The sequence below is a fragment of the Antechinus flavipes genome, chromosome 2 (assembly GCF_016432865.1).
Source record: "Antechinus flavipes isolate AdamAnt ecotype Samford, QLD, Australia chromosome 2, AdamAnt_v2, whole genome shotgun sequence".
Lineage (NCBI taxonomy): Eukaryota > Metazoa > Chordata > Mammalia > Dasyuromorphia > Dasyuridae > Antechinus > Antechinus flavipes.
Window position 1 is genome coordinate 218,441,507 of NC_067399.1, and position 22,464 is coordinate 218,463,970.

General features: G+C 35.3%; 1 protein-coding gene across 1 annotated transcript in view; it reads left to right on the top strand.

Moving 5' to 3' along the window:
- The first annotated feature begins 1,442 nt into the window (after window positions 1–1,442).
- PDIA6 (protein disulfide isomerase family A member 6) overlaps window positions 1,443–22,464 on the top strand; it is a 28,321-nt gene continuing 7,299 nt past the window's right edge. Inside the window, exons 1-10 of the mRNA XM_051976194.1 lie at window positions 1,443–1,644; window positions 9,052–9,193; window positions 11,753–11,810; window positions 12,194–12,320; window positions 13,641–13,738; window positions 15,370–15,500; window positions 16,062–16,176; window positions 20,801–20,941; window positions 22,152–22,236; window positions 22,365–22,437. Of these exons, the coding sequence (XP_051832154.1) occupies window positions 1,626–1,644; window positions 9,052–9,193; window positions 11,753–11,810; window positions 12,194–12,320; window positions 13,641–13,738; window positions 15,370–15,500; window positions 16,062–16,176; window positions 20,801–20,941; window positions 22,152–22,236; window positions 22,365–22,437 (989 nt within the window). The 5' untranslated portion in view covers window positions 1,443–1,625. The remainder of the gene's footprint in view (window positions 1,645–9,051; window positions 9,194–11,752; window positions 11,811–12,193; window positions 12,321–13,640; window positions 13,739–15,369; window positions 15,501–16,061; window positions 16,177–20,800; window positions 20,942–22,151; window positions 22,237–22,364; window positions 22,438–22,464) is intronic.

Sequence of the window (22,464 nt, forward strand, 5' to 3'; positions counted from 1 at the left end):
AGAAGCAGAGGCTGAATGGTTTCTTGTGAGATATGTTTTAGTGGGGAGTTATGTTTAGGTACAGGTTGGATTAGATGACTTCTATTCTAATAAAAAACATTAGGACATCTAGGTGACATGGACTGGATAGAACTGAATTCAAGTCCTGTCTTAGACATTCAAAAGCTGGGCAAATCACATAATCTGTTTCTTTATCTGTAAAATGGGAATAGGAACACCAACTTCATAGGAGATAATTTATGTAAAGTGCATTACGACACTTTAAGTTGCTACATAAATGCCATGCTGTGATTTTTAAAATTTTTTTAAAAATTATTTCTTTTTAATACACATTGTTTTATAAATCATATTGGGAGAAAAAAATCAAAGAAAAAGGGAAAAACCATAGGAGAGAAAAAAAAAAAAAAAAAAGAAGTGAACCTAACATGTGTTGATTTACATTCAATCTCCATAATTCTTTTTTTGGATGCAGATGGCATTTTCTGCCCAAAATCTATTGGGATTGCTTAGAATCATTGATCCACTGAGTAGAACCAAGTCTTTCAAAGTTTATTAGTTACACATACTTGCTGTTATCGTGAACAACATATTTCTGGCTCTGTTTGTTTCACTCAGCATCAGTTCGTGTAAATCTTTCCAGGCCTTCCTAAAATAAGCTTGTTCATCATTTTTTGTAGAACAATAATATTCCATTACCTTCGTGTACCACAACTTGTTCAGCCATTCCCCAACTGATGGGCATCCATTCCTTTTCCAATTCTTCGCTACCACAAAAAGAGCTGCTACAAACATTTTTGCACATGTGCATCCTTTTCACAATCTTTTTGATTTCCTTAAGATACAGATCCAGTAGTGGCACTGGTGGATACAAGGATATGCTTGACAGCCCTTTGGCTAATTCCAAATTGCTCTCCAGAATGAGCGTCCCAATTTTCCCACATCCCCTCCAACATTTATCCTTGTTTCCCTGTCTTCTTAACCAATTTGAGAGTGTGAGGTGTTAACTCAGAGTTGTTCTAATTTGCATTTCTCTAATCAATAGTGAAGAGCATTTTTTCATATTATTATAGATGGCTTTAATTTTATCATCTGAAAATGGTTCGCATCCTTTGTTATTATTAAATAGAAGGCAGCGAGAAACATAAACGTTAAAGAGTTGAGAAAGAGGAGGCAGCAAGAACCAAGTAGAGTAGCCAAACGGGATGGGGCGGGGCGGGGCGGGGCGGGATTTGGACGAGGGAAAAAGCCGGGCTAGAGTCTTTGAACCTACAAGAACCAGATGAGAAGAAGGTGGGAGGCCGGGTACTGAAGTTAGGTGCCCTCCCCCACTCATGTCTATAAAGACGTGATTTTCTACCCGGCCGACTCCCATTGGCTATTTAAATAAGCTAAGAACCCGTGGACCAATGAGGAGCGGCCACGGCTTGGCGAGCGTTTTCTCTCCCTCCCTCTCCTGCCGCTATTGCTCTCTCGCTTCCCTCCCCGCCCCTCTTGGGTAGAGGGAGGGGTTGCCCGGCCTGTGGGGGTATTGAGGCGAGAGAGCGGGCGGGCGGCTGAGGAAGCAGGCGAGCTAGTATTGCAGCGGCGGCTTTTATTGCAACGGTGCCCCCGGGGCGCTACTCAACATGACCGGCCTAGGATTCGGTAAGCGCAAGGCTGGCGGGCGGGCACGCGCGCGCGCGGAGACGACCGGTGGGAGAGCGATGGGGGGGATGGGAAGGGAGAAAGCGCGTGCGGACTGCCGGCTTCATCCTCCGCCCCCCGCGGCTACAATGGCCGTCTGCCTGGCCCGGCTTGCTTTAGAGGGAGACCAGAGGAGGGGGTGAGCTCTGGTCGGGGAATGCGCGGGGCTGGCCGTCCTGACAGTCTGGACCATGCCGCTGTGGGTGGGAAGGAGGGGGAAGAGTAGCATGTGAGGATGAGCTGGGATGGGGGGGATTCCGGAGGTGGGGCGGACGAGCTGCGGGTCTCGTCGGCGGTGTGGGGGCCGCTTGAGGAGTTTTGTTAGGGAGTAAAAAGTGTAGGGCTTTGGGACCAGTGCTCGGTGGGGGAGGGGGCCTTAGTGGGTTTAAGTTTGGAATACTTGGGGCGGGGGTCAGAGAGGAACACCGAGAACCGTTTTGAGGAGTTAGAATTGCTTAAGGAGGAACCATGAAAACTAGCGGCCCCTGCTTCGGGGCTGGGGAGTGCTGTTTGCGAGCAGATTAGGGACCAAATTCCCTGTGGGTGGGAGATGCTTTGTGTGTACGAGCTGGGGGTGGCGGGGTAGGGGTGGGATTCGCTAATGAAGAACCCTGGTCGAGGAAGTTCTTCCTGTGAGGGAGGAAATGATGGCTGCACAGGGCCTTTCCTAGGCAAAACTTTGGGCACTCTGGGAATTGAAGTGGTGGGTGTGGTGAAAGCTTAGTTACATTTCATCTAATTTTAATGTGACTGGCCCAATACGGTTTTATTCTTAATATTCTGACCCATTTTATTTGTAGGGAGAAGTGAAAGCACATTTCTTTTAGGACAGGCTCACTTAGGTATGGGAGGGGGATTTACCTATTGAAAGGAATAGAATAAAAATTTGTTGTGGTTCAGTTTATTTACACTTAATTTTTGTGGGCACACGAGGTGGTTGGGGGTACCACCAGTTCTTAAAAGATACCTGTGTTGTATAAAATGAAGTATATCTATTTGTGGAGTCTTGGGTTCTAGAGATTCTTACCTCTCTGGGTCCATGTCACTTTGAAGTGAAGGCTGGGTGAGAGTTTCTCAGGGGACATAATATGAGTGATAGCTATTCTGTCCATATTTTCATCAGGGGTGTTTTTTCTTTGTATCCCTAGATTGTGTAATACATAAGAATTGATTGATAAATACTTGTTGATATGTAGATGGAAGGGACCTTAGAGATCATAGACCAACTCCATCATTTACAGTTCAGGAAACTGAGACCCAGCATAGTTAAGTGACTTACTTAGTAACTGATTCTGGATTTAAATTCAGATCCTCTGATTCAAAGTCTGACGCCCTTTCCATTCAACTGAAGAGGATAATTTCTGTATTAATTTAGTGAATTTTCTTGAGAATCTCCTAAGACGAGATGGATGGTTTTAGAATGCACATTTTTATTAGCAATGTGGAATTGTCCTTTCACTGAGACAGCATAATGACATCCTTGAATATAGTAGGGAAATAGAAATTACAGGTGCCAAAATGTGTGCTTACATAGATTTTAACATTAAACATTTATATATTGAAATATTGCCGATGGCATTCATCAGCGGACTACAAGGATGAAAAATAAATTTTAAAGTTGTACAGGTCAGTTTGGAAGTTAGCCTGTTTTGTCATGTTTATTTTTATAGAGGTATTTGGGATTATTTTATTTGAGGGCCTGAAGTTAAGATCTAGGAATTAGCCTGTTATAGATCTCCCTTTATTTAAAAAAAAAAAAGCTTCAGTGGCTTACTGCCCTCTCTAGTTTCCAAGTTCCTGGCTCCCTAATTAAAAAGAAAAAGACAGACCTTTGTCTTGACTGTGGTCAAGCAAAAGGAATCCATATAGTGGCTGTCACTTTCAGTATCACCTCTTTCTGGAAGTGGAGAACATCCTAAATCATATCCTTTGGGGAGCCATAGTTAGTCCTTGCATTGATAATGAATACTTTTAAAGTTTTTCAGTTCTTCACAACATTGTATTTAAGTTATTTGTTCTTGTGGTTCTGCACATCTGAACTTTGTTGGCTCATAATACCCAGGATGTTCTATAAATACCTTTTGTCTTTCTTAATAAAATAAAATTGCATTCATTTATCATTTGTTCAGCCATTAATGGGGCATCCTCTTAGGTTCTAGATCTTGTCCCAATTTTACCCACACCTTCAGCATATGAAAGATTGTTTTGCTTGGTTATTACTATTTCCTTGGTCTTTTCCTTTTTTTTTTTTTTTTTTTTAACTCCACTTCCTCCTTATTCCTGTTTGTTTCCTTGTGTTTTTACACCAAACTGTGGGTTCAACCTTCCTTCGCTGCTTTTTCGGGTAAGAGTGTGGTGATTCTAATGCTTGCCTTCTCTTGCATCATTTTTATATATTCTCCAATTTTGAGAAATGACAAATCACACCTTTCTTCACTAGTGATTCCTTTTATTCTCCATTCTTACTCCTTTAAAACTCTTACAACAAAAGCCACTTCCAGATACTGCTTTTTTAAACTTTATTTACATTTGAAAACATTAATATTGAAGTGCACTTAATCCTTTTTTCTCTTCCTTTCTTAATAATGTTAATACCACCATCACATGGCCTTTTCCAATTACTCAAATAAAATTACTTTTTGGTTTTTTCACCCTAAGTAACTAAATTGCCCTCTCTTCCATTATAGATCAACATTTTTTTCCCCCACTTAGAATTATACTTAGCTTTACAGGGCAATTTATTCTTGATAGCTTCTATCTTTTGTTTTTGTAATACTCTTAAGATATAATCTTGACTGTTGCTCTTGAATCTTGCAGTATTTTTTCTTTTGACTATCTTCATTTTACCCTTTTGGTTCTAATAGATCTAGATAGTTTTAATTTATGACTAACTGAAATTCAGTGATTAAACTTTTTTATCATTGTTTTCAGAAAAATCTAATGATTCTCAAATTATTAGTTGTCTTTGATATGAGGTTTCTCACATTTAATTTTTTTCAGTCCTGATCTTTGTTCTAATATTTTTGGCTGTGTCATGGAGTCATTAATTTCTGTCTATTCTAGTTTTTAGGGACTCTATTTCTTGGATAAGGTTTACGATAATAATTTCTAATCTATTTATTTCTTTCCAATTCTTTCCCTCAGAAATTTTATTTTACTTTTTCTATGTATTTATGTAATCCTTGTAGAAGATCCATTTTTTTTCCTTTGAATTTATATTTGCCATTGTTACAATTAACTCTCCTTTTGTACATCTTAACATGTTTCCAGTTTTAGTTCCTTAACTTAGGTTTTGATCCAGGATCAGATTCTGCCTCCGCTTTATTTCTCCCCTTTGGGTCTTGAGAGTCATAGCATTGACTCTTTAGGATCTTTAGTAGCATCTCAGAAAAAAAGGCTAGAGAACTTGGGAAACTGAGCATCAGTACTGCTTTGGTTTTAACACTGCTTCAGCTTCCAGGGTCCTCATCCTGCCTTATCTGTGCTGATCATGGCTTTATTGAGGTTTCCTTTCCTGTTGCCCATGGTTCTTATGGCTAACGTTTTGTATAGTTCAGCAGCAAAAGAAGCCATTTGCTATTTTTCTTAATGGTCTCGTTGTTCAATGTGGTACGAATTTCAGTTTTTGCTTAAGAAGGTATAGATAAGCTGCTCAGCTACCCTTCTTACAGATAGTATTCTTGGCTAGAGATTCTTGTGTAGTTTAAAGGTATTAAAAGTTAATGTAAACTTCATTATTTGTCAAGAATGTAGGGCATTGGGGCAGCTAGATGGCTCAATGGAATTGATGCTGGCCTGAAGTCAAGAAGACCTGAGTTCAAAAATCCTACCTCAGACACTTTCTAACTGTATAAATCCTAGCCAAGTCAGTTTTGGCCTCAGCCAAAAAAACAAAACAAACAAACAAACAAACAAACAAACAAAAAAAGATGGCAAATATAGGGAATCTCGTTTGAAAGAGGAATTAGTAAAATGCCATCTAAGTATTAAAATGGCTGTTCTCCTGAAAGCATTTCATTAGTGCCATCATTAAATAGATAGGCTGGGATGCAAAGTACCTTCAAAAGACTATTCCATGCATTGTAGTGTGTACTACTGAGACTTGGAGCCATGAGGGGACCCTCAGGTTTCTAATAGCTGCTTAAGCCTAGAGATATACTTTGAATGGGGCTATGTCACCATGGCTTCTAATCCACAGAGTAGATCATTAAGCTTATATCTAGCTTGAAAATAGAACAGAAGTACAAAGAGATTTATATATAAAGCACATCTTGCTTTGACACATACTTATCTCAGGAGCGTGATATATTTCAGGGATGGTTTGAGAGGAACACGCAGCTCTAAGCTAATGCAGGCATTGGCTTAGTAAACATCAGGCTTCTGGTTGTATGCACAATTCTAGATGATAAATATTACATATTAAGTCTTTGGGAAACAGCATAGTTGGGTAGATCACAGTACTATATAAGTGCTTTGAAGAGATGAAAAACAGGTTTCATGAAGAAAATATCCTTTGAATTGAACTAAAAGAGGATACCTTTATTAAGGAAATATGGACCACATTCAGTGAACTTAAATTTTTTCCTTTTTCCTACTTCAAAACCTTTCTACATTGTAGAGGTCTGGACAACTGAGCACTTAAGGCTAATTACCCATTGGACAATACACCAAGCATATACTTGGAAAATGGCCCTTCTCACTATTCTGTGCTGGCTCGATAATTGGTGTATACAGAGAATTGTAGGAGAGACTGGGGGTAGAATAAGACTGGCCAGGGTCACTTTGGCCGTGGAGGAGGAAGAAGGTCATGGAGATTCTGCGTCCGTCCAATTCAATCCTACCTCTAAAGACCAAGAATAAAGACCAAGGACTTTTGCTTATCCTGACTCCGGCTGATTCTAAGGTATCCAGGGTGCTATAACGTGATCATCACACTACATCTTTACCTATTTCTTTTCCTTCCTTGAAGAAAGAAGGTCCTGCTCCCTCTGGACTTAGTTCCCATTTCCCAGAATTTATCCTGTGGATCATTTATCATCTTTAATTTGCCATCTCTTTTCTGCTGCCAATATACATATCCAGATTTACTTCATTCTTTAAAAATCTTCAGTTAACATATTTCTTCAAGTTAATCCTATATATTTCCCTTTTACTACTAAAGTCATAGAATTATTAGTTCTCTTATCTCTACTTCCTCATTTATTCTTCAATCCCTACTAATCTGATTTCTGATCCCACCACTCTAATGAAATAATTTTTAAATTAATCTAATGGCTTTTAAATCCTTAATCACTGACTTTTCTGGAGTTTTTATATATTGTTGACTAACCCTTTTATGACACTTTTCTTTGGTTCTCTTCCTATCTGGTATCTGGCTATACCTCTGTGGGATCATCTCTTGCCTTCTAAAGATCACTTTCCTCAGTCACCATCTTCTCTTCTCTCAAATAATTCTTATGACTCTCAAATCTACATAACTGTTGCTAATTATTGTATTGGATTCCAGCCACAGGTCTTCAACTGATTTGTCAGATATTTCTCTTTAGGGATGTCCTATAGTTATCTATGCCTCAGGGTGTCTGAAGCAGAACTCATTTTCCTTCCACCTAAACTCACCGGTTTTTCTTGAAGGTACCATTATTCTTCTAGTCACCCATATATAGTCTTCAGAATTATCCTTAACTCTTTCTCACATTTGATTTCTGATTATCACATTGTCAAATAAGTCTTTTTGATTTTACCCCACAACCTTGTCTCTCAATTGCATCAGTTTCTCTTCTCTGACCCTCAGAATTCAAATTTTCATTAGAATTGGCTTCTATATCTATCCTATTTGTCTTCATGTTTCTAGTCTTCCCTCTCCAATCTGTCTTCTGCACAACTGACAATATTTAGTTCACTTCTCCTGCTCAAGATCTTCTAGTATCCACGGGAGTGAAATAGAAATGCCTCATTTTATAGTGTTTAAGGCTGACCTGATATCTGGCCCCATCCACCTTTCCAGACTTGTTTTATATCATTACCCTTTACTTGCTCTGCAAATTAGCAAATTTGCAGTCAACTGGCAAATTAGCTGTTACTCTAATTCCACACTCAGTCTCTTTTAACATCTATTCATTCTCAGTTCATTTCAGTGGCTGGAATAATATATTGCTACTTCATTTCTGTTCAAAATTCTTTCTAGTCTCGGCCAATGCTCCCTTCATCGAAGATTTCCTTGATTTCTCTCCTTCCCCCTCCCCTAAGTTCTTTGTTTTTTTCTTTATATTATACATATTGGTGCAAAAATCCAGAAGACAGACTTTACATCTTCATACTACTGATGCATATTATTGCATCTTAATGTTTTTATTGAGAAATGGAAGGAGGGCAGTTTTAAGTCTAGGGAGTGAGTGTTATTAGAGGAATGGAAGGGACAGGATAAATAATCTTGCGTCAGATTTAGCCTCAGACACTTGCTGTGTTTGGGCAAATCAACTTCTATCTGCCTTTCCTCATCTGTAAAATGGGAATAATAGCAACTACCTCTCAGAGTTAGGAAAAAAATGAGATAATTTGTAAAAAAAATACTTTGCAAAAAATAACTGTTTGGACATGTATACTTATATTGTATTTAATTTATACTTTAACATATTTAACATGTATTGGTCAACCTGCCATTGTGGGGAAGGAGGGGAAAAATTGGAACAAAAGGTTTGGCAGTTGTCAATGCTGTAAAATTATCCATGCTTATAACTTGTAAATAAAAAGCTATAATTAAAAAAAATACTTTGCAAACCTTTAAAAGCCCTTAAGAATGTTAGGTATTGTTACCATTATCTTTATTATGCTTTTTCCTCTTTTCATTTGTACTATTTACTTGCTCACTCTGGAGTCAGGGGATGGAAGACTTGGATTTTTAACTTGGCTTTTCCAACTGTTAGTTGAGTGTCACAACCTTTCTGGCCTTTGAGTTTCTCATCTTATTTGGATGATATGAGGAGCAAATGAGATAACATATAAAAACAAACTAAATTATTCAACAATGACACCCTAGGTTCTGAATACGTATGACGTACAAGGGCTTTGAGGCCAGTTTATCGTCCAAGTCTTTTTGCTATAGAGATTGTTACAAATAGTGGTGTGGTGTTAGATCCCCAAGATAGCCATTAGGAACCCACTTAAACTATAATGTAGCTATAAAGTTTATTACCATTTGCAGTGTTCATGAAAATTCCTTGCAGTGCTATTCTAGAAATAAGCAAGCAGGAATCTTCTAACTGTATGGAGCCACACTGGGTGGAGGAATAGGGACTGCCAGAGGAGATGGGAAGTAGAAGACTAATCCCTCTGTACTTTTTTGATGGTATGATTATGTTTTTGTTCTAGGACTAATAAGCTGTGCCTTCTTTTTGGGTGTGAATGGCCTATATTCCTCTAGTGATGATGTCATAGAACTTACTTCTTCCAATTTCAACCGTGAAGTTATTCAAAGTAACAGTTTGTGGCTTGTAGAATTCTATGCTCCGTGGTAAGTTTTGTAAGCACTTTAATATCAAAGTATTGCTATAAACTTGAGAAAATTATTGGTATAGTAAAAAGAAAATTGATGTTGATGTTATGATTGCTTGCCTAAGGAGAAGCTAGTGAAAGATAACTGGGGGAACTGAGGGAAATACTTAAAATGGTTAAAGTTATTGAAGAAGAGGGGTAGCTAGATTGACCTATCAGATAAGAGTACTATCCCTGAAGTCAGGAGGACTTGACTTCAAATTAGGCCTCAGGCAATACTTACTAGCTATGTATGATCCTGAGCAAATCACCTATCCTCAATTGCCTTGCAAATACATATATATATATATATATATAGTAAAAATTAATGTTTTATAGAGGAAGATAATTGTGATGATACATACAGAACTGAAAACTTTGTTGCATAAAAATTAACTGCATTTATTATGCCCAAATGTTTATGAAAAAGACAGAATTAGTAATTATTTTAAAAATTTCCTTAAGCAAATTGTTAACTAAAATATATTTTCTAGTTGCTTATCTTCTTCTTCTTTTTCTTCTTTTTTTTTTTTCTTATCTTATTCAATGTAATAAGTGGTTTGTGTAAGTTGAAAGTAACTGGGACTTGAACTTTTTATTTTAGATAAAAAATGGTGAGTTACCCAGAACAAAAAATCTCATGAAAGGGAGTCATAGAGAACATTTAATTAAAAGCTTGTCCTCAGCAACATAGTGGATCAAGAACTAGCTTCAAAGTTAGAAAGACCTTTATTAAAATTCCATTTTTGATATATGTTATGTAGCCATAGGCAAATCATTTAACATGGCAGTATCCCCAGGTAATTTTCTAAATTGGGGGCAGTTGCTGACCTGCAATAGTGGGAGTTTCCTTATCAAGGAGTGTTCTGCATTAATGAAATCTTCAGTCTAGATGAAGGAAAAAAAAAAAAAAAAAAAAAAAGCTTGTGCTAACAAACACCAATCACATAGTCTATTTAATGTAATACTCTGCTTTTTGAGGGGTGGGATGTATTTTGTAAAGGAATCTTTAAAGTAAATGTCAGTGAATTTGAAAGTAAAATACAATTCCAAATTTTGAATATTTATCAATGGAAACATTAAAACAAAGTCCTCAAACTTTTAAATAGGCCACTTCACTGTCCCTCAGCCTATTGGAGGACCAGATAATAACAAAAACTTTGTTTTGTGGGCCTTTAAATAAAGAAATTTCATAGCCCTGGGTGAGGGGGATAAACGTCCTCAGTTGCTGCATCTGGCCTGTGGGCCGTAGTTTGAGGACCCCTGCATTAAAAATTGCTTTTTTAATGAACTTGCATAATTAAAAACTTGGTGGGGTGATTAATTAGTTTAATGGTCTCTTGTTATTAAAATTTTTAGCTATAGATTAACTGGATAAAACCATTTGTGCAAATGCTTTCTTATTAAATATCAATTGAAATTCTTTCATGAGAAGTGATTTTATTTAAAGAATTAAAACAACATAGTTAATAATTATTTATAATGTACATGGGTTACCTACTAATACACAAATATAGAGAAAGCTCTATGATTTCACTTTTAAAGGAACTGTTTGTATTTCCTTTTGTAATTCCTTCATGGAATTATTTATTACTGTATAAGTGTGTTAGTGCTAGAAGCAAATAAAAGTTAAGAGATTTACCCAGAATCACAAAGGGTTAAGGGTTAACTTTGTGGGATGGGATTTATACAAAGGTTCTAAAGACTTAAGTCCAAAACTAGCCACTTTGCCAAGCTACTTTTATAATACTATTGTTAAAATAATTTACCATTTTGCTAACAAGCATATGTTAATAGAGATTAAATAACTATCCAATTAAAGGGCTTGCTATTTAGATAAACCACACATTACATAGCATCTTGATGTGTACAGTTGACAGATAATCTAACAGCTAAGAGATAATGTGATCTTATTTGGACAAAGGTGTTTATATGAATCACATATAATTTTGTTAAAATCTGACTCCTATTGTGACTAAATTTGTATAGAAAAAGTATGTTTGTCAATACATAAAAGCCTCATCCCAAGATAGCTTTGGATAGTTGAAATTTTAGATTAGTGTTTTGCTCAGTGGCCATCAATAAAGTATTACCTTCTATGTTTGCAACAGTGATTGCAAATAACTAAAAAGTTAGGATTGAAGAACACAGGTGATTCGGACCTTATGTTATATTTCCAGCCTGAGGTTTGATTTTAAATTTGTAACTTCTAAAATTATTACTTGTGTTACAGGTAAACATTCCTTAACATTTTTCTGTTTAAAATTAAAGTTTAATCCTCTCATTGTTCCCCACCCCTCTACCCAAAATCTACCACTTGTAAAATATCAGCCTGAGATAGATGGAGTTTCAGCTCTGCTAGTCAGATTTCTAGGTCTTTGATGTTTATTCAAATCATTTAGATAAAATTTAACATTTTTCTTATTGAAGTGTTAACCAAAATTTTTTACAATCTCTGTTTCTGTGATTATAAGTAGAGATTAAAGTAATCTAATTGTGTGATTTTTCTATCCTTCTACCCTGTTTCTCTCCTATAAAGGTGTGGTCATTGCCAAAGGTTAGCACCAGAATGGAAGAAAGCAGCTACTGCATTAAAAGTAAGTTTCACCCATTCTTAGAAGCTATAAATTTGGTTTGAATAGTACAATTTGAATTTATTGAAATCTTAAGTCCATGCGGAATCCTTAGGAATTATGTTTTGTTTTCCATTCTGCCTTTAATTATTGTTAGTTTATCCGTTTCCTATTACTTCACAATCTACTTAGTACTAATTCTGCATCAGAATTTTGCTTCCATTAAAATCCTGATATCACAAATTGTTTTTAAACTTTTTTATTTAAGCAGTTCTGAAATATATGAAAAATATTCGGTTTTGGATAAAATAATGAAATCATGTTGTTAACTGATCTAGGAAACCAAGAAAAAAAAAGCAGGTCTTTGTGAAGTGAGTACAAAGTAATTTTTATTTGAATTTCAACAGGATATAGTGAAAATTGGTGCAGTTGATGCAGATAAACATCAGTCCTTAGGTGGACAATATGGAGTCCAAGGATTCCCTACTATTAAAATCTTTAGCTCCAACAAAAATAGACCAGAAGATTATCAGGGTAAGAATTTACTTTCCTATTTCTCCCTTTCTTATGGCTTTGTTATATATCTTTGTTTGAAATCTGAAACCAGATTTCAAATAACTAATACATCATCACAGAAAAATACATGGCATTTAGATTGCTGAGTGCTTCCTACTTTTTTTTTGTTATTTGTGTCATATTGTTTGTAAGGTATTTGTGTCCCTCTACTAATTTATGACAACCTTGTTCCTCCCCCTACTGGGGATAGAAGGAATAGAATATGAATAAAAAGATAGTTCATTTTAGTTTACAGTTTAGACACCCACACAGACAGATCTAAAATATGCATATATACATTAAGTGCCTACGTTCTGTAAGAAATGCACAATTGAGAATTGAAATATTTCCTGCCTTTTAAGAACTTATGTTCTGTTGACTAGAAACAAATGAGCACAAAACATACACAAGGTAATTGAAGTGGAAAGGGGACTAATAACTTCTATAGTGATATGGAGGATCCCTGGTCCCCTTGTAGGAGATGGCACTTAATCTTGTCTGTTTTGGGACATGACTTTTTATGGGAATTTGTTGCTTAATTGTACATATTTGTCCTCATCAGTTCTATTTATCTCCAGTGAAGTTATGGTCTCAAGAGGTGGGGAAAATTAGGAGGAAAAATCAATGCTTGATCACTGGAAAAATAAAATGTCATAAAATTTTTGAAGCTGCCTGTTTATAGTCTTTGACCTTTATTTAAATGGCTCTTTCTCTGACCTTGTGATTTTCTTTTTCTTTTGAAAAGGCAGGAAAGAAAATACATTTTTTAGCACTTTTTACAAAAAGACAATGCAACTAGATAGAATTATTATTTTTATTCATAATTTTTGTTTTGTCAGAACAAACTAAGCTTTAAGAATTTAGTATCTTGAAGTTTTTCTACTTCAGAAAAATTAGCTAAAAATATAAAATCACATAAAACGGGAAACTAATTGGTATTGTTGAAAAAAGCATTTGTTTTCAGAAAAGGAATTGGGAAGTGTAGGAGATATGCACATCATTGATTGAACTAATAGTAGTCTATGAGACAAGAAAGTTGTTATAGTGCTAGATTTTCTAAGAACTTGATGGAGTCTCAATTCCTTCTTTTTAAAATATAAGGAATTTGGAATAAATGTTTTGTTATATTTTCTTCTATATCAGAAGATTTAGTGAATAAGCAGGATGATTTAAAAATAGGAACTATCTGTACTTTTTATATTCCAAAGCAACTTAGTGACTTGCAACTAGTCAATTTTTGAGTTGTCGGGATTCCTGCTTGTTTTGTGTGTAAACATTAACCATTTGTTTTCCTTTTAGGTGGTAGAACTGGTGAAGCTATTGTAGATGCTGCTCTTAATTCTTTAAGACAACTGGTAAAGGAACGCCTTGGTGGAAGAAGTGGTGGATATAGTTCTGTAAGACTTTCTAGTTATTTTTGGTAACTTTAAAAAAAAAGTTTTGTTGATCTTATCTACATCTTTCTACATCAGTCACTTCCAGGTAGCTCTTCATCTCCTCCCTCACTAAACCAACCCCTTATTCCTTGTTAGTTTTCCCATATCACAACAAACAAAAAACACTACTTGCATTGACACTGTTGCAAAAATAATTTTCTAACTCTTCTCTTGTTAATACTTTATAAATTTAGCAGTACTACATGTCATATGTGTTTAATAACATTCAATATTCCATATCCAGTCTCCCATCCCTCCATCAGAGATTAGAGGTACATTTCCTTATCTCTTCTGAGTCCAAGATCAGTCAAAATAAATGCTCAAGACTTTTAATTTCATTTGTTTGTTTCAGACACATTTTTGTAGTCATTGTTCACTATTTTCCCTAGTCGTTTCATTTTGCATCACTTCATCCAGGTCTTTTCTTTTTTTTTTTTTTTTTTTTTAATTCCTTATTGCTCATTTCTTAGGTGAAATTCTATCTCATTACATTTATGTGCCACAGTTCATTTAACTAAAGATTGATACAAATTTGCTCCAAGTGAGTGTGAGTGTATTAAAGCTTCAACTCCTATGTGTGAAAGAGTATTGTTTGTATACGTTTTTAAGGCAGAGAATATATGTCCGCTTAATTTAAAAATTATATTCCATTCTGTTTTTATTACACTGGTAAAGCTTTTTATTTTTACTTATTTTGCACATGAATTGCAAAAAATAAACAAAAGCCTCCAGGAGTGTGTAAACATTTTTTAAGTTTAGATACAGAATTATATTCATTGCCCCAAACCTTTTTTTTTTTAATAATAGCTTTTTATTTTCAAAATATGTGCAAAGATAGTTTTCAACATTCACCTTTGCAAAACCCTGTGTTCCAAATTTTTCTTCCTCCCAATCCCTCCCCTAGATAGCAAGTAATCCAATATAGTTAAATATGTGCAGTTCTTCTAAATATATTTCCACATTTTTTTTTAATTAAAGTTTTTTATTTTCAAAATATATACATGGATAATTTTCACCATTCACCCTTACAAAATCTTGTGTTCTAAATTTCTTCCCCACCTCCTCCCCTATAAGACAAGTAATCTAATATATGTTAAACATGTTCAGTTCTATATATATTTCCCCAAATATTATGCTGCACAAGAAAAATCAGATCAAAAAGGGGAAAAAATAAGAAAGTAAACAAAATGCAAGCAAATACAAAAAAAGTGAAAATACTTTGTTGTGATCCATACTCAGTTACTCTCTTCTATAACAAACTATTTAAAGTGCCAGTGCCTATTTCTTTTTTTTAATTAATTAATTTATTTGTATTAACAAAGCTTTTTATTTACAAGACATGCATGGTAATTTTTCAGCATTCACCCTTGCAAAACATTTCCACATTTATTGTGCTACACAATAAAAGTAAGATGAGAAAGGATAAAAACAGCAACAAAAAAGGTAAAAATACTATATTGTGATCTACATTCAGTTTCCATAGTCCTCTTTCTGGATATAGATGGCTCTCTCCATCCCAAGTCTTTGGAATTCATTGCCCCAAATCTTATTCCCAAGCTATAACTAAGGGTTTGCATGTATTTTAATTACAGGGTCGAAGTGAAGGTTCAGGCAAGAAGGATGTGATTGAACTGACAGATGACACTTTTGATAAAAATGTGCTTGACAGTGATGATGTTTGGTTGGTAGAATTTTATGCCCCTTGGTGTGGACACTGCAAAAAGTAAGTTTGATAATTGTTTTTTAATCCTCTTTTTGTTTCATAACTATAGTGGTAGACAATTTAGTCTATTATCAGACTTTAAAATGTTTAGCCAGCAAAATGGTTCTAAGGTATATAGGGAATGGCATGGCACATATTTATGGAAAATGGAACTTGAAAAGAAATACATTTAATGCGCGCGCGTGCGTGCATGTGTGTGTGTGTGTGTGTGTGTGTTTTCCAGGGAACTTTGAAAATAGGTGTTATCTGCAGAAGAAAGTGGCTACAAAGGGTCATTTCTAAAGTCTGCCTCATGACTTTATACAATAGTGTATACAATAACACAATTGTATAAAAAGAGAATATAGGGGTATGCAGTTTTTAGAGCACCAGCCTTGAAGTCAGAAGGACCTGAGTTCAAATGTGGTCTCAGATACTTAACACTTCCAAGCTGTGTGACCCTGGGCAAGTCACTTAACCCCAATTGCTTCAGTAAAATTAAAAAAAGAGAGAATATAAAAGGAAATATTATTGCTAATCATTGAAGATGAGGTGAAATCTAATGATATTTTATTTTTATAGCTTAGAGCCAGAATGGGCAGCTGCAGCCACAGAAGTAAAAGAACAGACAAAAGGAAAAGTGAAGCTAGCTGCTGTAGATGCTACAGTAAATCAGGCATTGACTAGCCGATATGGGGTAAGTATATTTTAAATCATTAAATATTAAGAGTTAGAAAAGACCTTAAAAATCATCTAGTTCAAATCTCTAAAGAGTAAAGAAACTGCATGGTGTCCCCAGCTAATAAGAGCTGAGATTTGAAATCCAAGTGTTCTAACTTTTTAAGTTTAGTACTTTCATTTGGCTTTCTTCCAGTGTCACTTTTTATATAGCATATTTGCAGAAAATATTTTCAAAGGTGATTTTTGTTTGTTTTTAAGTAAATCTTCACTGATAACCTCAGTTTTTACATCACTATTTTGCTACTACTGTGTGGTGATCTTTTTCTAATTTAAAATATGTAAGATAAAGGTTCTCTCTGGGGGAGAGAGCAGGTTTCTCGAGGAGATTTTCTGGCGGCAGTCTTAGTATCAGTTCAGATCAATAATTACCCCAAATGCAGCCAGTTGGTAAAAGTACAAATGTTTATTTCTCCTTCCAAGTCTTGTCTCTTTCCTTGGGCCTGGATAGCTAGATTCTTAGAGGCCTATTTCTCTGCTTAGTTCCAAGAGCTCCCTCCGAATATCTCCAAATCCAAAGGTTTGTCCTTCAGCTTCTGCCTCTGCTTTCTTCAGCCTCCAGCCAGCACAAAGATGAATCTGTCTGTCTTGCCTTCCAAAGTAATTCTCTCCTGGCTCTGGCTCAACTCTGACTCGTGACTTCTTCTGACTTGATGCTCTTCTCTTTGTGTAATTTGGCTGAATTCTCTCTGAGAGCCTTTGTCTGTATCTTATATATGAGAGAGAGGAATTGTGGGATATGAGAGAGAGAGATTATGGGTTTCTCCCATAGTGCTCTCTGGCCCTAAGAGCTTCAAGGGAGGTGTGAATTCACAAAGTTACAAAGTTTACTTTGTGAATGTCCCGTACTTGTGAATTCCAATGAGTAAAGCTGTAAACACAAGCATTGTATTAATTAGTTCTACTTAGTATCTTGTTTCAGGTTCTGGCCCAAAACTTCTTCTTGTAAAATCAGATCAATAATCTATCAACTCTAATGAGTTAGCAGTTTGTAAAGATTCCAACACTACTGCACTAGAATATTAGGCCTTTCAGCAAGTTGGGTGAAGGCCCCATGTTTAATTTGTGGAAAGATGTGTACAAGAAGAGTTGAATGATCAGTTAATCTGTATTATTGAAAGGGATATTCATGTCAATAAATCACAAAGTCACTGATTATATTGGAATATTTATTCCTGTAAATACTCCTTTCCTGCAGAATGAGGCTTTTTTTTGCCAGTGTTGTCACCTGCTTTTATACCAGTAATTGGTCTCAGGGGAACTCATCTTTAGTCCACAGCACTTGAAGTTCAGGGCCTCATCAACTTCCTTCAGTCTTATCTTCACACACAGAATTAGTGAATTTCAGAATTGGAAGGGGACTTATAAGAATCCCTTCTACAGCATCCCCAACAAGTCATCTAGCCTTTGCTTGAAGACTTAGAATAAGGAGGAATCTGACTGTGACATGAAGAATTTTTTTAATCAATTTTTTAATTTTTCTGCTTTATGTTGCCCAGAATTGAATTCAGCATTCTGTATGTGATTTGACTAGGGTGGAGTCTGATGAAGATTTTTGCCTTCTTCCTGAGAGCCATGCTTTATTAGTTTTGTTTGACCAACACAACATATTGACTTATTAAGCTTGTCCAACAAACTGCAAGTGTTTTTCTGACAAATTGCTGTCTAAGTATTTTCTCTTTCACTTTCGTTGAAGTGGCACAATGCATAAAGTGTTGCGTCTGGAATCAAGAAGATCTCCAGCATCATACTTTTAGCTGTTCTGGGCAAATAACTTATGTTTTCCTAAATTGCAAAATGATGATAATATAAAAGCATCTCCCTCACAGAGCTGTGAGAATCAAATAAGATGGTATCTGTAAAATGCTTAGCATAGTAGCCTAATACATAGTATGCATTTAATAAATGCTTTCTTTCCTTACAGTTAACTAATAAAAATTTATATACCACAGGATCAATCAAGCACAAATCCTTGGGGTACTCCACTGATGACTCGGTCCAATTTAATATTGAACCATTATCATTACTGTAGATATTCACCAGATTCCCATTGAATCTAACCATTTCATTGTATACATTAAGAAAAATGGAGGGAGCTTAGTGGAAGGATGGGAAGAGAATCAGGGCACGAGGACAACAAAATGATGCAGTCAATAGCAGCCCTGGAGTCAAGAGAATATGTAATTGGTCCTAGCTCTATGATCCTGGGCAACTCACTTAACCCCAATTTTCTTCTTCCCCTCTCCCCCAAAAAAGATGATTCAGACAGACCGAGTGACTTTTGACTAAAATCACAATATATAGTTTTTCTCTATCACCCCAAAATCAAAGTGATTGTATATCATAAACATTATTCCCAGAGTTCACAAAAGATATGCTTTTTCCTTACAGAATATTAACTGAAAATTTGTTCCTACCTTCCTTCCTTCCCCCTATTTCTCCCTATCAATCAGCCAATCATTCCTTTTAATTGACTTTTTCCTGTTCTAGCTAGGTCAGTTTGATTTAACCACTTCTGGAAACAAGTTTATCCAGTTAAGAATTTGAGGGAGAGATAGCAGGGTATAGGGGGTGGAGGGAGGAGAAAGAGATTGGAACCAGTTTTCAGTTAAATGTTCTGTAAGAAAGAAAGTTATCTTTTGTGAATTCCGGGAATAATATTTATGGGGTAACATCACTGAGCTTGAAAATTCAAGCTCAATTTTTCTTTGAAATCTTGGTATTTAGGAAGTTAAGCATCTGTTAAATGATCTGTCCTTCCAATCTGTTTTCCAGGTCAGTTTCTATAATCTCATGGAGTCATTGACTTCTAAATCATCTATTCTAATTTTCAGAGAGTCCTTTACTTAGGTCAGACTTATGTTCTTTTCTAAACTATTTATTTTCTTTCCAAGGACTTTCCTTTTTTTTTCTTTTCACATTTTGCTTCATTTCATGTAGTCCTTTAGAAATTTCTTTCTCTGAGTCTTAGCTTAAGTTATTTCTTCTTTTGCAAACTCCAGATTGTTATTGTGGTGGTTGTTGTTTTCTCCTGATACCTCAGGTATCCTCAGAGTGCTGAAGAATTGGACTTTCCCATCTAAATACTTTAGTACCCCATACCAGTCATTGCCTTCTCTTGTGTAGGATCCATCCTGGTTTAAAGTGGGGTGTTTCTGTTAGCCTGGAAGCTTTCTCCATGGAGCCTTCAGCACTTGGTTGCCTTCAGACACTACACATTTATCCTTGCTCTGATTTTATTAGCAAAGGCTTCTTTCCTTGGCTGATTTTTTTTTTTTTTAATATGCATGTATGTGCAGTTCTAGAATTGAAGCACTTACTGTCATTTCTCAGTGGCTTTCTTGTCCATTATTCAGTTTTATGTGGATATCTGGATTTTGCTGGATTTGGGTATCTAGGGGGTAGACAATTTAATTTGCCTCCTTCAGACATCCCTTCCAGAAGTTCAATACTTCTCTCTTTTCTTCCCTATTCTCTGCAATGAACAATTTTAGGAAGTGACCCAGTACTTTGAAATCGGTAGCCACTGGCATGTCTTAGAAAATAAACAAATTACTAAAGGAAAGGGAAAAATTTGGAGCTAGATTTTAATGATCTTTACTAATTAATGTGTAGTGCTAGAGTTAATCACTGTTCTTTAGCTAAAAATGAAAAGCACAAAGATAGATGAAACTTACTGAGGATAAGAATAGAATCAAATATTTATCTAAATGAAAATATTTGGGGAAATTTGGGCTGTGTGATAATGGTTAATAAGTATTCCTATTTTTTCTGATTGCAATATATTGTATTGAAATGTCAAGCAGCCTTAGGACCATTATTACTTTCCAACTCATCTATATACAGTTTGATGGGAAGATTGATGAAACAGTAGGTGCTTCAGCAAAATTAACTGGCAGCATAGAAGTCCTGAAACTCACAAAAAAATCAGGTCAGTTTTTGTATAACAGACCACATATAGTAAGTAGTACATATATGTACAGAAGATAGTAATTTGAATACATCTGGTACAAATATTTTACGATTTGTTTACATCTGATTTTAATTGAAGAAGTGAAATTCTCCTGGAAAGTGCTATTTTCCTTATTAAAATCCAAATACCCAAGTAGGTTTTAATTAACATTAAGATTTGGTAAGAATATTGGTGAGTATGATCATCTTTGACTTCTACTTAGAAATTAATGTGTGTTTTGTTGCCCTACTTTACCACTCTCCCATTTCCCAACTTCTATGTGTGAATATGCAGATGCTTTCAAATCAGTAGCTGTATTTTAAGGATCTTTTAGTTTTAATAACATGTTGCACATTTAATTGACTTATTCAGTTATTGAAAATTCCAAGGGAAAAAAGGCTTGGTTGAGCCTAAAGGGAAGTCAGACTGAAGAAAAAAAAAAAATTAAACTGAATCAAGTAGTATGAGACTTGATATATTGGTACTTTTGGATATTTAGATATAGATAGAAAATAAAGGCAAAATGTGTTTGTTTTCTTTTAGCAAGTTACACAGTGGTTTTAGAAATGGTGAAACGCAATTCTTTTGTTTTAATCTGATTAAAAAATAAATATTCTGCATTTTATTATAGATTGGAGGATTTCCCACAATCAAGATTTTTCAGAAAGGAGAACCACCTATGGATTACAATGGTGGGAGGACAAGATCTGACATAGTTTCCCGAGCTCTAGATTTATTTTCTGATAATGCTCCACCACCTGAACTCCTGGAGGTATATCACTTTTTTTAAATTTCAGTTTATTTCATACTAATTTTACTATTTCTATTGAGGATGTCACTATATTCTCTCATTGTGCAAGTAAACAATCTCCTCAACTTGGGCACTTTCCTTTCCCTATTTTCACTTATTTGATAAATCTTATTGATGCTATATATATCTCCCTGCCTCTTAACTCACATCTGCTAGTCAAGATCAGGTCCACATCACTTTTTTTTCTGAGCTGTTGGAGTAGCCTCCTAATTGATCTCCATGTCTTTGGTAACCCAAGTGTGATTCTGATTATGCCACCCTCATGTTCAAAAAGCTTTATTGGTTCCCAAAATGGGTTTTCCAAAATGATTTTTTATTGCTTCTTCTAAGACATAATTATGTTCTGACCAAACTAGCCCACTTGCTGCTTGCCACCCATGACATTTCTTTCTCCTGGATTAGTACAGATTGTGCCTTTATACCTAGCACACTCTCCCTGCCAACTCTGTCTCATGGAATCCTAAGTTTCCTTCAAATTACAGCTCAAGTATCACCTCCTACATGAAACTTTTTTTGATTTATTTCAATTGTTAGTGCTCCCTCATACCTTTTGAAATTACTTCATCATTGACTGAATTTTATATTTTTCTGTGTACATAGTGTTGCACCTCAATAGAATATCTTATTAAAGGCAAAGACTATTGGTTTTTTTTCACCTAGTATAGTGTCTGACTCAGATATTTGCTTAGTAAATTGAGATGTTGATGGATACTTCATACAAAGTACTTTTAATGTCAAAATGAAAAAAAAAATTTTAAATTGGTATGTAGAGACTTTGAAACCGAAATAAATGCTCTTAGGTTGTTTCCCTTTTTATTCTAAACTGGCTCTGTGCCTTTTTGACAAACAGGAGTATTTGACTGCTTTTAGGTGCACAGTTTTCTTGAATACTTCATTTTATTTTTTTGCACTAAAATAATTGATGAGCAGGAATGTACCTAAAGATCCTAAATATACTTTATTGGGTTTTGTATGAGCATCTTTGTTAGATGCATTCCTTAAAGTGATATTTGGCAAAAGAATTTAACAATCTAATGGCATAAATGATGGATTTACTTTTTGGAATGATTTTATGAAATTCAGAACACTGAATTTTTCTTTTTATTTTCTTGGCTATTTATATTGCAGTTCCCTAATTTTTAACTGCTGGCTTCCATATTATTATTCACAGATTGTTGATGAAGCAGTAGCAAAGAAAACATGTGAAGATCACCAGCTCTGTGTAGTTGCCGTGTTGCCTCATATTCTTGATACTGGTAAGAGGAAAAGAAACCCATTCTCCATCAGTTTTTCTTCTAATACTAAATGAATCTTACAAATAGCTCTTAAATGGAGGGAGAATAATTTTTCCCTCTATAATTAAAATTTTATCTATCTAAAACAGGTGCAGCAGGCAGAAATTCTTACTTAGAAGTTCTACTAAAATTGGCAGAGAAATACAAAAAGAAATTGTGGGGGTAAGTTACTGATCAATCTTCACATTT